Raw genomic sequence first — 16,225 nt, 5'->3', positions numbered from 1 at the left:
CTCATTTACCTCTTTAGGCTGAAAAAAATGTTACTGATATTGACAAAGTCTAATTTTACCTTCACAGATAAATTTGAGCAGTTTTGGGCAATAAATCGAAAACTCATGGAGTATCCTCCAGAAGATAATGGATTTCGATACATCCCATTTAGAATTTATCAGGTAGGAGACAATAAAATAAAATCAAACTCTTCCACTGAGGTGTCATATATTGTAATCTGTTTTCAGAATTATATTTCCTTTTCTAGCATTATGGCAAAATATGCATGCTCATTTTTGCTGGACCCTTGAGTTATATGGATTAGCAGACAAAACAGACTGTACTTATTCTAATAGGTAATTAACATTTATTATGTTACAAGTGTGTAATACTTGACAATGTGCTACAGCTGGTGTAGATAATGTTTGTCTGTTCTTTTTTAAAAAACAGTTCAACAACCTAATTCTGTTTTTAAAATACCTACTAACTATGACTTTAGATGCATAATGCTTTAGATGCAAAATGCCCTGTGAAAGTTCTAAGCCAAACACTTTAGAAGCAACACTTTTCTCTCAACCACTGTATGGGCTTTTTATGGGTGGAAGTAATGGCATAGGTCTTGCATCTAGTTCTTACTTTTGTCTTCTAGTTGTATACTTACATCCCAAAACTAGCTTTGAATGTGGGGGTTTTTTTCCTGTTTTAATACACCAGCACTTTATTTTTCTCAGCATTTTGTTTGGAGACATATTCCTTGGAATCCTTACAATTTTTTCTTATCCTAAGGACACCTCCTTAGTTTTTATAGCATTAAGGTCACAATGAAGTTTGGAATTATGTATGGTTAAAAGCTCATACCGGAATTCTTGTAGCCTCTCTGTAAATTAAACAGTTGTACTCTGTTGGAGTGTTTCAATCTATTTATATTTAAGTTTTGCAGCAATAGCTATGAAAAGAAAGTCCTTTATTCATAGTACTGAATATTTGGATGCTACTCTGTAGCAGGTTATAATGACCATAGAAGTCTATATAGTCTTGCAGTGGGACTGGAGTAGCTTTTAATGTTAGATATAAGACATTTACTGTCATAATGAAACCTTAGATTGAGAACGGAAGTCAGTTATTTTGACAGAGATCACAGCAGATGGCAAGGTTTGTATAAGAATCAAAAAGTATGTATCAGGAAAAATAGTACTCACAGTATTTGTTTGGTTAGTGACTAAGTTATTTGCTTGCTCCCTGATAGGTGTGAGGTTTTTTAAAAGTCTTTTCATAGAAATCACGTAAATAGGTTTGCAAAAGAGAGGTTTTGCTCTCTGAATAGGTTGCAGATCTTTAGGGCATGAGGGAAGATTTCTATGATACGACATGATTTCAAACTAATAAAGCTTTTTAAAAATAATTAAATCAATAACATCTATCACTTGAAACAGTTGTACTTATCTTGATTCCCATTACCTTTTCGTTTGGAAACCCTTACTTGCTATGGTTGAAACCCAAAATATCTAACTAAGAATTGAAGACCAAACACAAATAAAGATGATGCTGAGACAACCTTTGAGAAGGTTGGTATATATTATTTTCAGTAATGCTTCTCTTAGCATTTCTAAATATTGCCAGTCTTCTTAAAAATGTGGGTGCAGATGTCTCTAGCTTTTTTATTTGGTTTGTTAGTGTGTGTACTGATTACTGCTCTGTGTGTTTAAAGGAATTTTCAGAAAGCCTTAGAAAGGCTGAGATTATAATTTAATTCCAAACAAAGAGTTAGTGACAAACTTGCATATGGAAAAATAACTGATTCTAAAGTGTTCTTCAGATGTATTTAACCCCTACCCTGAATGCATTTGATTTCCATTAGTGCTGGTAGGAGACCTCTTGGCATTCTAATTGGTTGCTCGTATATCTCTACATAAAGACCTGATTTAACCTGAGTTTATGTTGCAGTGGATATTTATTCCCTGTGTGTCTTCACACAGTGGTCCTGTAAGTACTTAGGGATACACAAGTGGATGGCAGGAAATGATGAGGCATTGCCTTCAGTGAGAAGAGTTCCCCCTTGTATTCTCCATACTTTCTCTTATGCCAAATTATTAGAAGGAAATTCTGTGAAGGGAACTTTCTTCTTTTTGGTAGGAGGTGGGTGAATTTGTTTTCCTTCAAAAAATTGTACTAGATTATGATACCAAGTAAGAAAAACCAGTCTTAGCTGCAATTAAATGTGAATTGGCAAAGTTGCTGCAGAAAAAATGCATTCAATAAAGTGATTTGATAGATCTTTTTCACTGAAGAATCCATTATTTGAAAAACTTAAAAACTCTTTTCAGTTGTAAAGTTTGTCTACTAAAATACATTTCTAAAGAATAATATGAATCATACCTCGTGTGGTGACCAAATCTGATGAGGTGTGTGGGAGAAAGAAATGGCAAAAATATGAACATCATACTTGGGTAAGTCAGAACTAAACTAACCACAGGTAATTTTAAAAACCCTTGTCCAGTATCTCTTCTTTTAAGTATAGGAGCTAAGATTGGACCAGAATCCTGGAATCTACGGTAGATAATGTAAAAAAAGGTTGAGAATCACTAAGGATCAACTCGTTTGCAATTTTAAAAGTTAGTGAACGTATCTTGGTGATTTTATTGCCAGCTGCTGTCATATTCTGTTAGCTGTGTTGTATGGAACTTGAACCAGATAAGCCTTTGACATAGGTGGAAACTTTTTCTACCAGAGACAGTTTAAAAATAGTATTATATTTTTGTGATACTTTTAATTCGATGTGTCAAAAAAGAAGTTCCGCACTTCATCTCTTCAGAGGTGTAAGCTGCTTTGTCTTCAACTGACAGGTGCACAGAAGCTTTTTTGCCTTTTTATCTGATAGTACTCTAGAATTGAGTGTTTTTTGCGCTTGTTCTTTAATGGCAAGAAAGAAAATAATAGTAATGTTTTGAGTATATTTTGAATCCAAGGCATCAAGCTTTTTGTATCCAGTACTAGAGCTAGTTTGGCTTGTGGAATTTCCCCCTGTGTTTATAAGACCAGCTGATGTTTCACAGTCTAATTGAACAAACTGGCTGATAGATGGCAGGAAGTTTTCATCAGTCTTTGGCTCCAGGCACTGTGACAGAGCATATTAGTCAGGAGAGGAGTTTCTACATGCTGATAGAGACTGCTCTGATAAACTGCTGCCTGCTGTGGGAGCATTCTGAGTCTCAGCTGTTGTGCATTTAATTTGTACTCATTCCTCATTTTTGTTTCTTGTTCTCTTTGCATGTCATGCTCACCCACCTCGTCAAGCTTTCTTCTCTGGAGTCTGCCCTCTGAGTGTATGGGATTTACAGCTCTATAGTGTATTTAATTCTTGAGATTAAAATTACAAAAGTATTGGAAGGAAAGTGGATGAAAACTCTTCATGCCAAGTTTTCCTGTTTTTTTAGAGTCTCAATTGCTTGGGGCAGTCTGGCTGTTTTGTGTTTGCCGTCCCCAGAAGGGATGATCTGTGATTGTGTTTTCCTTTATTTGGTACTAAATGAGCATTTCCTTTGCTTCCATTTTCTAAGGGTTTTGATTAGGTTATTAATTGTATTGCTTATAATTACATAGTAGGCCTTAACTTTGAACAGGTTTTCCTGTCATAAGTCCCTTAAGATGCTGAGATTAAGCTGTACAGTCACAAATTGTGAGGATGTTTCTCTTCCTTTGTAACATGAGTGAAATTCTCCATATTTAATAACATATAAGTTAAATTCAGCACTTTGCTCTTTATGTCAAGACTGCAGTATTGAGATGTCTAAGTCGACATAAATGTTTTCCATGACCTGTCCTCTGAAAGTGGGAGTGGGAAATAAAATATTTTAAGACATTATTAATACCTGTCTCAATAAGTGAATCCGAAGCTCAAGCATGGCCATTTCCAAGCAATTGAAGACTGTTTCATCCATATTTCCACATTAATTGGCAGAGCTCAGATAAGCAATTGCAAAACCCATTGCAAGTATGCAAATCAACAGCACAATTCATCCCATATTATGACAACTATTAAAAAAATGATCAAAAGAGGTTTTTTGGAAAGATACTGGGTCTACCTGTAGAGTTTTCAAGTAATAATAAATCTGCCTTTTTATGCTAGTAGATTATTACATTTGTTGTTATTGTTGTTGAAAAGTCTCCATTGCATTTCAAGCCTGAACCTCTCTGACTTCAGTTTCTAGATTCTGTTTTGCCTTACCCCACTTTAAAGTCATGTGGCTTTCTGATCTCCCATATTCATTTATGGATTGGTATCAGGAGCTTTCTTTGCTAAGCTGAATCAATTCAGCTTTTTAAGTCTCTTGTCGTGAGACTTTCTTATCAGTACTGAAGTTGGTTTTTAGTCATCTTTTCAAACTCTGGCTGCTAGTTTGATAATCCTCAAGATTAGTATTGAGGTTAGGGAGATACAAAGGGCAAAAGTAAAGTTAATTTTTATAGGATATTAAACCACAAATGCTTCAAGCATTGGTGGAAGACAGGTGAAGTTAGCTGCTACTTGAAACTTCAGATCTGAAAAACGTTATGAAAGAAGTTACAAAGCAATACCTCGTCAAGGAAAGGAACTAGAAAATATGCTGTCGACCTGAAGAGGGCAACACAACATAGCAAGTTTCAGCGTTTTGTTGGCTTGTGTAGAATGCTCTTGAACAGACCTGTGTGCAATATCTTCGTTTTGTCTTATTTATTGAAAATGATGCTTTCATAAAGGACCTGCTAAAAATAGACAATTTGTTTCTTAAAAACTTCCTTTTACAAGGAAGAAGTTTGAGTGAATAGGATTATCATGTGAAAGGGTGATTTGTGTAACAGCTTGGCTCAGCTGAATTTCTGTGCTGAAGAGAAACAAATGGACTCTGAGTTATTCTAATAACTGATAGTTCAGCACTAAAGAAACAGTAGCACACTTTAACCAGTTTTAAATTACTTCAAAATCAAAGCTTCATGAATAAGAAAGTTTAAAAGTTTTGTTAGGTATTTTTCCTTATGCCTCGTGACTGGGGGAGGTGTGGGAAGAGAAAGAAACATTTCTGTCGAGTATTGCACAGGGGCAGTGTGATCCTTAAATACTCATTTTCTGAACTGGGATGTGTTGTTCTGTGCTGAAAGTAATAGCAATTTGACTAGTTCTCACCCTGAGTTGAAGGTCACTGTCACCACAGTTCCACCAGAGGTTCCGTAATTGCATAAGCGTTTCTTATGCATCACAGTGCACACTGAAATGAGCTGGCTCAAACCAGTGATGCTAAAGATTACTTTTAAAACATATTCTATGTGAAAGAGTGCTCATGCAGCTCTCTTGAAAGACTTCGAGCACCCCTGTGCAAGTTCAGCCTTGTGCCTTTAAGAATCTTGGTACAGCATGGGAGCTGTCAATCAGAGTTTCAAAGAAAAATTCTGAGATGATAAACTGTATTTGTTGTCAAAACGTGACTAAAGTTTCCTTAAATATGCCCAAGTTGTCTGTAAAACTGTCAATCTGCCTAGTTCAAAGCTGTTGTAAAAGTTGTACAGTGCTCAGGGAAGGAGATGCAGAGGAGATGGAGCTATAAAACCTCGATTTGGGTTGATTCTCAGCTGTGGTTGAGCTGTTACCAAGCAGGATGGTTTAAGCTAGTTCAGGCCTGTCACTAGGAGCTACAGTAATTCTTCTGGGTTGAGTGTAGATTTAGCTTGCATGCAATGAATAAAGTTGTTTTGCTTGTATGAGAAACAGTTTGTTGAGGTTCTGAGTTAGGTTATACCTAGTTTAAAAAAATTAGGGATATACTGGATTCTGCATATGGGGGGTAAAATGGGTAGTAATTTTTAAAATCCTTTTTTAATCTTGCAATACTGAAGTTACGTGTAAATCCCAGAAGAATCTAAGTATATGAAAAACCAGTAGAATCCTACTAGTTACTAAATGAAGTCAAAGTACATCTTGAGTTACAATGGAATAACGAACACTTTGTGTGGGGGGAAAAAAAGTCCATTGGCAATTTGAAAATACCTTAATCTTACCTCTTATGCACCTTCCAATTACAAATGGGTAGTAACTTTTTAACCAATTGGTATTGTATAGAACTCTTCAATTGTTGTCTTTTTTTTTGAATTGTCTTATGATAGTTGAGTTGAGTGTAAATAAGTTTGGGAGTTTGGGTAAGTGTTCATGCTACAGGTTTGAATTTAAACCATGGGGTTTGAATCCTTGTGGCTCCCTAAACTGTTTCATTAAGGTGGTTACCTTGTAGATTTATATATCATCCTAAATTTGTTAAGAAAGTTAGTGTATGTATGCAATTTTTTAGAAATTGCACTTTTAACCTCAACCTTGAATCTTTATTCTTAAAAATATCAATACATTGAGAGGCTGTGATGAAGACAATGAATGAGGCATTAATTCAGTTGAGTTGGGTCTGTGTACAGTTACTCACAGATCTTATAATTTAATTGCATTGTTCTTTAGTGTAATGCTGACTTTCCTTTGATCATTAAAGCTGATCACTTTACTTTTTCATTTCACTTGTTGTAGTCAACCCAAACTGATTTGCTACTTTCATCACATACTGTGCAATGTGGGCAGGTTCTGATGTTGTGGCAAAAGGGACTTTGCCTACCTGAAGCTTACCTGGAGCTCTATTCCCTAGAGATTGGCTCTTGTACTCTGATGTAGTAGCAAAGAAAAAAAAAAATAGTTGGTGAGCTGCTTTCCTCAGAAAAAGGGGAAAAGCTGATATGTAAGTTTTTCTTCAGAGAAAGGAAGAGTGTCATCTTCAAGGGTTATTTTTGTGGCTGTGCAGCATAAGCAGTGCCTATAGAACTAAGCCTAGCTGTCCTATGATGCTGATGCAAAACTCTGCAGAAATGAAAGCCAAAGACAGTACCTGTTTTGACTTACCAATATCAGCATTTCACCTTTACTTATTTTAAAATAAAATAGGTGAATAAAGCAGGTTAACTTTTGCACAGAATTGAGGATTAGAAAACATAGAAAGTGTTCTGTTTTTTGGAAAGCATCAAGACTTCTATTTGCATTTTCCAGAAGACTAAAAGCAAATTCTCTACAGGTAAATGTGGAATGGAATAGAACTATGAGGAAGTGGGATATGATATCACACTCTAGAAATACAATGTGAATTAGCAAACAATTTTTTAAAATTTTACTGTCCTTGATTATAGGAGCTCCTTTTGGTTAATCATTAGTGTAGAAAACTACAGCAAATTATTAGATTTAATGGTTTGAAGTAGCTTGAAAGAGATTTATGAAGTATTGTATTTTTCACTGCTCTTAAGCAAGCAATGTAGTGTTTGTTTTTGTGGATGTAAATCCATTTCTAAAGTTGTTTGCTTGATCGGTAGTCAGTATTCAACTGCTCAATTTCTAAGTGAGGCTTAGGTCTTCATGTGCACATAAAGCACTGCAGCTGTGAAGAGCACTATTGATTTGTTATCCCTGAATCTTCAGATCTCTTGATATTTTACCAGTTACAAATACAAATTCTTTCCTGGGAAGGAAATGTATTACTTTGAGGCCATGCTTTTATTATAGGTGTGTTTGCCTTCTCAGGGCTCAACAAAACTGCCTCTTGAAGCTGTTTTTGTATTCAGTCTCTGCTGTTTCTGGCTGTGTCAGAAACGGTTGCCTGCTGTCTGCTCTGTGTGTCTCAAGCGTTGACTTTCTTCTGCTTCTAGGATCTGTCCAATTCACCTGACATTAAAAATAATGCAAATCCAGTTGTTCAGAGAATACAGTGCTACTTTCCCTGCGCAAGAAAATTCGATAGATAATTTGAAAGACCAGGCAACAGCCAGAATGTGATTCAGCCATGCTTGTTAGGCATTTTGAGTGGTACTCCTGCAACTTTTTGTATGGAATTGGAACTTCTGGCAATACATACTCTTTGTTAAAAATGACCCACAAATGACTCGCTGTCATAGGTCCCATATCGCAGTGGTACCTATGACAAGGAAAGTAAATTATATCCTGGGCTGCTGCAGGATGAGAGTTGTCAGCAACTTGAGGGAAGTGATCCCTCCAATTCACTCAACACTGGTGAGACCACACCTGGAATCTAGTTTTGGGCAGTTCAAGAGACACATGGAGCTATAGGATGAGAGTACCATAAAGGACCACTGAGATGATTGAGGAACTAGTGACTCTAACATCAGAAGTGAAAAAAGGTTGTGGGAGCTACGACTGTTCAGTCTAGAGAAGAAAAAATTTGGGGGTGGGGGGATCTCCTCAATGTGTATAAAAATCTGTCTGAACATCAGAAAGTATTTTGAGTGCAAAATCAGTGTAAACAACATGATGCATCTTCACAAACAGTTACAGAAACTTAAGCAATGTCTTCAATTCTGAAGTGTCACAATGCACTCAGGCCATTAAATTTTTAATCAGTTTTTAAGGGATGCTTTCTAACTACACATATCTTTTTCAGATAACTAGAACATGTGGTAGGACGTTAACTTTCAAATGTTTTATATGGTTCTAATTACTCATTTTGTTGCTATTATGTAAAGTTTTTTTCTAAAAGATTGTAAGGAAGCATTCTCTGCCAGTTTAAATAATATGGAGATGGGTGATATTTTAAATGGTTCTTTAATCTTTTTAAGGATGAGCAAGTAATTGCCCTCAACAATGTAAGGGAGAATTAACTGAAATAGTTGCCATATTTCTCTGTAGGTTTATAATGCTAAACTATTGTTAGTTGTGTACAAAGTTAGTACAGAACTGCAGTTGCTTCATAAATATGCTCTGTTTAATGAAAGGCATCAAGGAAGACACAAGCTGTTGTCCATGAATAATTAGGAGAATAGTCCTTAACCATTCATGATCAAAAATGGTTCAATATTATTGTCTAGACATAACTGTAATAAGCTCTACTACATAAAATTTTAACCTTATTCCAGATGTGTTTATAATTCTAGTTGTGGCTTTAATTTGACTACAGTTTTGGCTAAGATACTAGATAATTTTAGCATTATTACTTGCATCAATTCTTGACATAATATTTGCCACATGTTATGGAGGCCGTTGTTAAGGTCTGTTAAAGCTTCCACCAAGAAAACACATCATGTAATTCATCTCGCTTTTAAACCAGTGATCATTTATGTTCAACACCACCTAAATGTTTCTCAGTTTGTGTAATACTGTTAGGAGTGCTTTCAAGAATAACAGAATTTTCACTTGACTTGATGTTGTGATTCCTTGACACCTAGGATTGATACCATGATTATCTCCCGTCTAAGGAGTTTTATAGAAGTGCCATTATACAGGTACACATTTAACATGACCATATTAAAGCAAATGTGCATGCATTCATAGAAGCATCTTCAGCTTCAATCTAGTGATAAACTTCTGCACTACTAATTTAGGTGACTGGAGTTAATGTAATTAAATGTATAAAGTGTAGCCTGTTAGTTGAATCTTGTTGTTGTTGTTGTTGTTGTTGTTGTTTCAGGCCTCTTAAAAATAGTAGGGAGTGTAAAATTCCTGTCTGTCATAATTAAGACTTTCCATTCAATGAGGAAACCAAGAGTCCTTTATACAACATAAAACTGTAGAAATTCTGATGCAAACTCCAAAACAGGTGAAAGGATTAATTTTTTTCTATAGTTTAAACTCAGGTATATATGTTGTAATTTTTACAACCACTGAAAATGTCTTATTTATCAGAGATTTAAAATGTAGTATGGGAAAAACAGTTAATTTGATTTAACATATTTGTTGATTTTATAGTTAGTCCTAGAACCCACAGCACATCCTGTCAGTGACTCAATTTTTGTGGTAATTCTGGGTAGGTGCGTTGAGAATGTCTATTCTTCTTTTTGTCTTACGGGTTTTAGTTATGTCTTGGACATATAAAAGCATTACTTGCTTCTTTTATTAAAAAAAAAGAATTAATTCTGTTTTATATTGAGTTGTACTTTTTTCTCTGAACAATGATGTGGTACTGCAGATAAGCAGTTCAAAATTTTGAATGCTAACAAAAGCAGTGCCAGCCTTATTCAAAGCACGCAAAATCATAACTAGAACATCTACTTGGTGGACTTTGCAGAGACTAAAGACATACTAGATACAGTCTTTTTTTGGAATGTTGTTCCAATCCCAACATCTTAAAGAGTAAGTGAAATAGAAAAATTATCAAAGGTATAGAATAAAGCAGTGGGTGTTTTGGGAGAAGCCCTCTATTACTTGGGAGATTTGAAGAGGAGAGGAGCAATGATTACAGGATAAAGACATAGCACATTGTCATGTTTTATGCCTCTTGTAATAGAAGCTCAAAAATATTAATAGAATTTGAAAGGTGACAGATTTCAAATAGATGAAACAAGATCATTTTTGTGTGTACTTAAGCTTGTTGAGCTGAAAATCATCTTTATGAAAGAGATTTAAGTTTTTTTAAAGTTTTTTTAAAAGGAAAGAAACAAAACAATTAAAAAAATCAGCTCCCACTCAGAAACGTTGTATCATCTCCACAATTAAATACTCAATGAGTCTGGTCTAATATTAAGCAAAAAGAAGTCAAAGGTACCCATCCTGAAATTCCAGCAAAATCCCAAAATTTCAGCACCAGTGGAAGAATAGTATTTCAGATGGGGATTTGCAGTATCTTGCTTTTGGACAAGCATGTTGTTGTGATGGTTCTGTGACTACAGCAACTCATCAGCTTTTCAGTTAGTCACTTTTAAACTGTGCATTGAGATCATTGAGATAAAAACATTAATTGAAAACATTTCTACAAGGTAGAAATGTATGGAAAAAAATGTATTTTAGCAAATATTTGCATAATTTTATTTTCCCGTTCTTTTTTATATACAATAACTTGCATTATTGTGCAAACTCTTTGTACTTCTAAAGCTTCTTGGTTCAGTTTAAGTTTAAACAAAATGGTTCTATGAAATTAAGAGAGCTTTTTTTTAATGTAAAGTTTTTTATTACAAAGCAGCGCAGACTATGAATTTGACAAGTTACTGAAAATATAATGGCATATGTAGGGAAGTCTCAGCTTTTATTGTTTCAGGTTGCCAGCTTATACACATTTGAGGATTGTAAGAACTTCTTTTTTACTTTGTGGGTTCAGTATGTATGATAACTTTTATTTGTTTGAATATTGAGGAGCAGCTGAGTGTTTAGGCAGAAAATCCAAATCCCTTCCTCTTGATGAAAATAGTGGTAACTGTGATTTTTCCAGATTAAAACCCAGTGGTTTGTGGGTTATGTTTTTCATTTTAAGATGCATCCTGTGTGAAGTATCTGACTAATTAAATTGTGGATTTCATGCAGTGTTTGATGTCGTGTTGACTCTGAAAAGGACCAGGCAAGCTGACAACTTTTTTTTTTGCCAGGATGATAGGGAAGAAAAAGTTAATTTGTTAGATTAGCATGTGACTGTATAGATTGTCTGTGATCCTGTGAAGCTTTGCACTGCATTAGAGGGCCTCTTAAAACTTGACCTCATCTATAGCTCTTCTCAATGCCAGTATTCCTGAATAGGTAACTTTAATCTTTCTCACTGTGGTGTAATTTGTTTTCACCTTCACTTTCCTATCATTGTCAGGGCTTAAACTTTATTTTAAAAAGAGTAAAATCTTCATTTGTTCTGCAAATCATGAGATTTATGGTGCTATGTACGAATAGAGAAGAATCAGAAATTGCAGTTGCAGTTAAGTCAAGCTTTCTAGAAAGTATATGAATTCAGAGATGAAGATTTGCTTTCATATAAATTCAATAATTTGATAATAAATTGTGGATATGACCAGTACAAAATGCCCTGAAATTTTTAGGCTTACTGATTGTCTTCATAAGTTCATATACCTGAAGGCATTTTCTCTGCAGAGGTTGCCAATTACTGATTGACTTCCACCTGTTGTATGCTGCAAATGCATCCAGAATCTTGAACAGCTCACAGCTACATGGAGACTACACTGTAAAATAAAATAATTTTTAAAATTTCAATTTTCTGTTGAAGGTATGATCATTTTAGCTGGCAAAATGATAGATATTGTATGAATATTTGCTTTAGATCTGGTGTAGATTATTTAAAATCATTATCAGTTATGCAGTGATATCTTTATGGGTTAGATTAGATTTTCTCATTATTGAGTAAGCAAATATTGTACAAAACACAACATTATAAAAGCAGCTATTGATGGTGGCTGTTCCTTCATGTCTTGTAGTAAATGGAATCATAGAATAGTTTGGAATAGAGTTGGAAGGGGCCTTTCCAAGGTCATCGAGTGTGACCCACCTGCCATGGGCAGGGCCATCTTGCACTAAACCTTGTTGCTCAGAGCTCCATCCAGCCTGGCCAGGACTTGCAGGGATGACAATACTGGAGTAGAAAGTTGTAGTCAAGCTGGTCTTATATTGCTACACATGAAAAAAGGTGATGGCAAGGTTTTTCTAAAACTATGTTCCTATATGGCTAAGACACTTTGAAAAGTTATCCTCTAAATATTGTGGAATATAGGATGGGACTTTTCTTTTGATTCTTTTAATGCATAAAGCATCTGCTGCTTGTGGGGGAAGAAGTGTGTAAGCATCTTGGGGTAATACTCTGCCTGTAGGATTAGATTTGTGAACCACAGTCTTTGTATAAACAACAGGCAGTTACTTTTGTCATTTTAACTTTGATGAAGACCAGTGATTTTTATTTACTTTACCACATCTGTGTTGCTTAACGCTTAAAATACAAAACTGAATTCATTTTCTATAATGTTTCATGATAGCAGCTAAGGATATTGTTTGCAGCAGTCAGCAACTATGTGGGAGACTTGAGAAAATACAATTTTGGCTTTTCCCTCTTGGCATTAAATTATTATAGCTACGGAAAAAATTGTCCATAATTTATTAATAAATAATGAGAAACTGCAGTACACACACTTTTATCTTAAAAGTCTATTGATGGTAACAACCTTTGACTACATACTTCTGTTTATTTCCACTTCTGCTACTTCAGGAGTTAAGCACTTGGGAGTTATGACTGGACTTCTGTGAATATCCAATTATTTTTAAAAACTAAACCTGGTACAAAATTGTTTTGACTAAAACAATATTTTAGAGGGATTGTAATTTTTTTCCCTTTTATTTTTTTTTTAATGTTTGAATGTATATTTGTTCAGCATAATGTGCCAGAGTTCACTTTTCAAGTGTGGATCTGAGGTGGATGCATCCTGCTGGCTGTGTGCTTCCCATCATTTTTCAAATGTTCAGCTATTTCATTAGCACTGATGATATCCCCATATTGGTACCCTGAGGACATAGGGAAGTGAGTATAGGAAATGACTTTTGATTAGTCTTCATAAGAAAAACTGGTAAAAGACTATTTTTTCTATATTTGAAGACTGTTAGCAAGAAGTAACAAGTAGTTGAGTGTCAACAGTTCTGCACTGTACTGCCCTGGAATTACTTCTGAGCTAGAGCACCGCTCTTAGGCAAAGACTCCCTGCCTATGAGTGACAGTTGTGTTGTTCTTGTTTGTTCTTTTTTGCCCATAAGGTCTCCCACTGGGAGAGAAGATACCTCTTGATATTGAGTTGTTTCTATTTTTTCATTACCATAGTAGGATGGGAGACACTTTCTGAGAGGTAGGAAACTAAATTTGAAAGGGGCAATGGCTTGTATTGCTTGTTCCAATTAAGATAATATGTGATGAAAGTCTCATTTGCTGGAGCCCACTCATCCTCAATGCAGGGCACAGCAGCTGCTTATGGGAGTTGCCTGCTAGCAGAAAATTGTCAGCAACAATTTGGAGCAAGATTAAAATGTTTGGGTTGGTTGAATATGCAATTTTTTACTTCTCTGCCTCAGGTGGTGGGCTTGGGTAGAGAAGTCAGGTTGCCAGGGAAAAAAAACTTTACCTGTCTTTGCAATGTCAGGTTCTTGCTGCCCCAGAGAGGTACCCAAAGAAGAGAGCTGCATTAACAGAACCACAGTTCTTTAATAAGTGCTGAAGATCTGATAGAATTCAATTTGGCCAGGGACATTAAGGGCAACAAGAGGAGCTTCTAGAGGAATGTCAGGGATAAAGGAAGACTAGAAAAATTGTGAGCCCTCTCCAGAAGAAATGGGAGAGGGAAGAAATTCTGTTTACCCAGAATGTGGGGGTATTCAGTGTCTTTTTTGCCTCAGCAAATATTCCAGCCAGACTACCCAAGTCCCAGAAGGGAAAAGGAAGAGACTGGGAGAATAAAGAACTGCCCACTCTAGAAGATCAGATCCAAGAACACCTAAGGAACCTGAAGGTGCACAAGTCTATGGAACTGGGTGAGAGAAACCCCAAAATAGCTTGAGGAAAGTGACGCATGAAGTGGCTAAGCCACCATCCATCATATTTGAGAAGTTGTGGCAGTCCAGTTAAGTTCCTACTGAAATGTAACCCCATTTTTTAAAAAGGGAAATCAGACCTGGGGAACTACAGGCCAGTGAGTCTAACTTTAGTGCCCAACAAAGATCATGGAGCAAATTGTCCTGGAAACTATGCTCATCCATATGGAATAAGGAGTTCTGCTTGATCTGCCTGGAGAAGAGAATACTCCAAAGAGAATTCCCAGTACCTAAAGGTGGCCTACAAGAGAGCTGGAGAGGGACTTTTTACAGGGTCATGTGATGATAGGAGAAAGGGAATGGCTTTAAACTGAAAGATACATAGTTGAAATAATTCTGGATTTCTTTGCATATTTGCAGCAGAAGTGGGCCATATATGTTCTTTACATATGACTGGTTCCTTAAGTAGATAGAAGATTCTAGGTTGTCTGTCAAAGCACAACACTTTCTTTTGTAAGTTGGTAGTGGTTCTTGCAGCTGAAATAGTTTGACATTTTTGATATTAAAAAAACTGAGAAAAAAATCACCTGTTGATCTGTAAGGGTAAAATATTGCTTTGGTTTGGCAAAATGTATAAGGATATGTTGAACTCCTACGTTTGTGCTCACTGCTTGGTTGTTTTTTTTTTTAATTAAGGATATATTAAAATGGTTTTTATTAAAACAGGTTGCATTCCCATGACAGAAGATTTGGGGCTTAAAAAAAAATAATTAACACTCTTGTATCCATGACACTATCTATGAATTATCTTCACAGTTTTTCTGGAGTGACAGCTTACTTGTAATCGTTAATAAACAAAACCTTCCCTGCATTTCATGATATGAATGAACTGCAAGGTGTGGGGCAGGGGGAATGTGGAAATACCAGATGTTTCTCCTGGTGCAATCTTTAGTTCTGTCCTATTGTGTACCTGTCTGAAGTGCTAATACTACATATTTGCATAGTCCTTTAATTGTTTGGTTTGATTATTTTTTATTGAAACAGGCAACAACAGAGAGACCTTTTATACAGAAGCTATTTCGACCAATTGCTTCAGGAGGACAGTTGCATACTTTGGGAGACCTGCTAAAAGATGTGTGTCCTAGTGCTATCACCACTGAAGGTACTGCAGAAATAACTTTTTGTCCAATAAGATAATTCTTTTTCTGTTGATTTATTGGGTTTTTTTGGTATAGATTTTTTAGGGTTGTGGTTTTGGTTTTGTTTTTTTAAATATGACTATTTTGGAGAGAGAACTAAAATGTGAGTACCAGAGTTTCAGATGTCATTAATTCCTGGCTCTTTACTGTGCCCTTCATGGTTTCAAGAAGGTAAGACTAAGTCCTTAGTCACTCCTGAAAAATTAATCTCTAGAAATTTTATTCTGAAATTCCTGTACTCTTTTGCTGTTATGATGGTCATAGTAAAAATATTCACATATTATTTTCTGCACTTTAAAAGAAAATTACGAAGGTGTCAGCAGATTTTAAGTTACCTTTTATTTTGTATTCCAAAAACTTTTTATAAGTAAAATTCCAAAACTGATAGAAATTGAAGATATTTTCAGAATGCTTTTTTCTGTTCTTGAATTCCAACCTTTTAAAATGTACCAGTAAGAGATTTTTACAAGTATATAATAGTTTATGTATGCTTACGAATTAGTATTGTGTGAGCAATCAATGTAGCATATTATTTCACACAGTAGCATTTGTTGATCTGCACTTATTCAGGAAATAGGATTTTTTGGATGTAATTTTAGTCTCAAAGCTTACAAGTATTGGAACTGTGATGTATGTTTTCGGGGGGATAAATGTAACAGTTATGTACTGTTGCAAATTAAGATCAAAGTTACTTAATGCAAAAGGTTTTCAATTTGTTCTTGCTGTGGTCTTACCAGTACCTGTAAATGAGGAACTTAAGAGAAA

At 35.4% G+C, this 16,225-nt stretch overlaps 1 protein-coding gene across 3 annotated transcripts in view; it reads left to right on the top strand.

The window, feature by feature from the left end:
- ATG5 (autophagy related 5) overlaps positions 1 to 16,225 on the top strand; it is a 71,746-nt gene that overhangs the window by 30,807 nt on the left and 24,714 nt on the right. For all 3 annotated transcript variants that reach the window (XR_004060584.1, XM_030944840.1, XM_030944841.1), the window contains 2 exons: positions 68 to 162; positions 15,306 to 15,423. Coding sequence is in view for 2 of the 3 variants with exons in the window: in XM_030944840.1 (XP_030800700.1) it covers positions 68 to 162; positions 15,306 to 15,423 (213 nt within the window). In the remaining variant the exon portion in view is untranslated. The remainder of the gene's footprint in view (positions 1 to 67; positions 163 to 15,305; positions 15,424 to 16,225) is intronic.

This window comes from Camarhynchus parvulus, chromosome 3, assembly GCF_901933205.1.
Source record: "Camarhynchus parvulus chromosome 3, STF_HiC, whole genome shotgun sequence".
In the NCBI taxonomy this organism is placed as follows: Eukaryota; Metazoa; Chordata; class Aves; order Passeriformes; family Thraupidae; genus Camarhynchus; species Camarhynchus parvulus.
This window is presented reverse-complemented; position numbering and strand designations above follow the sequence as displayed.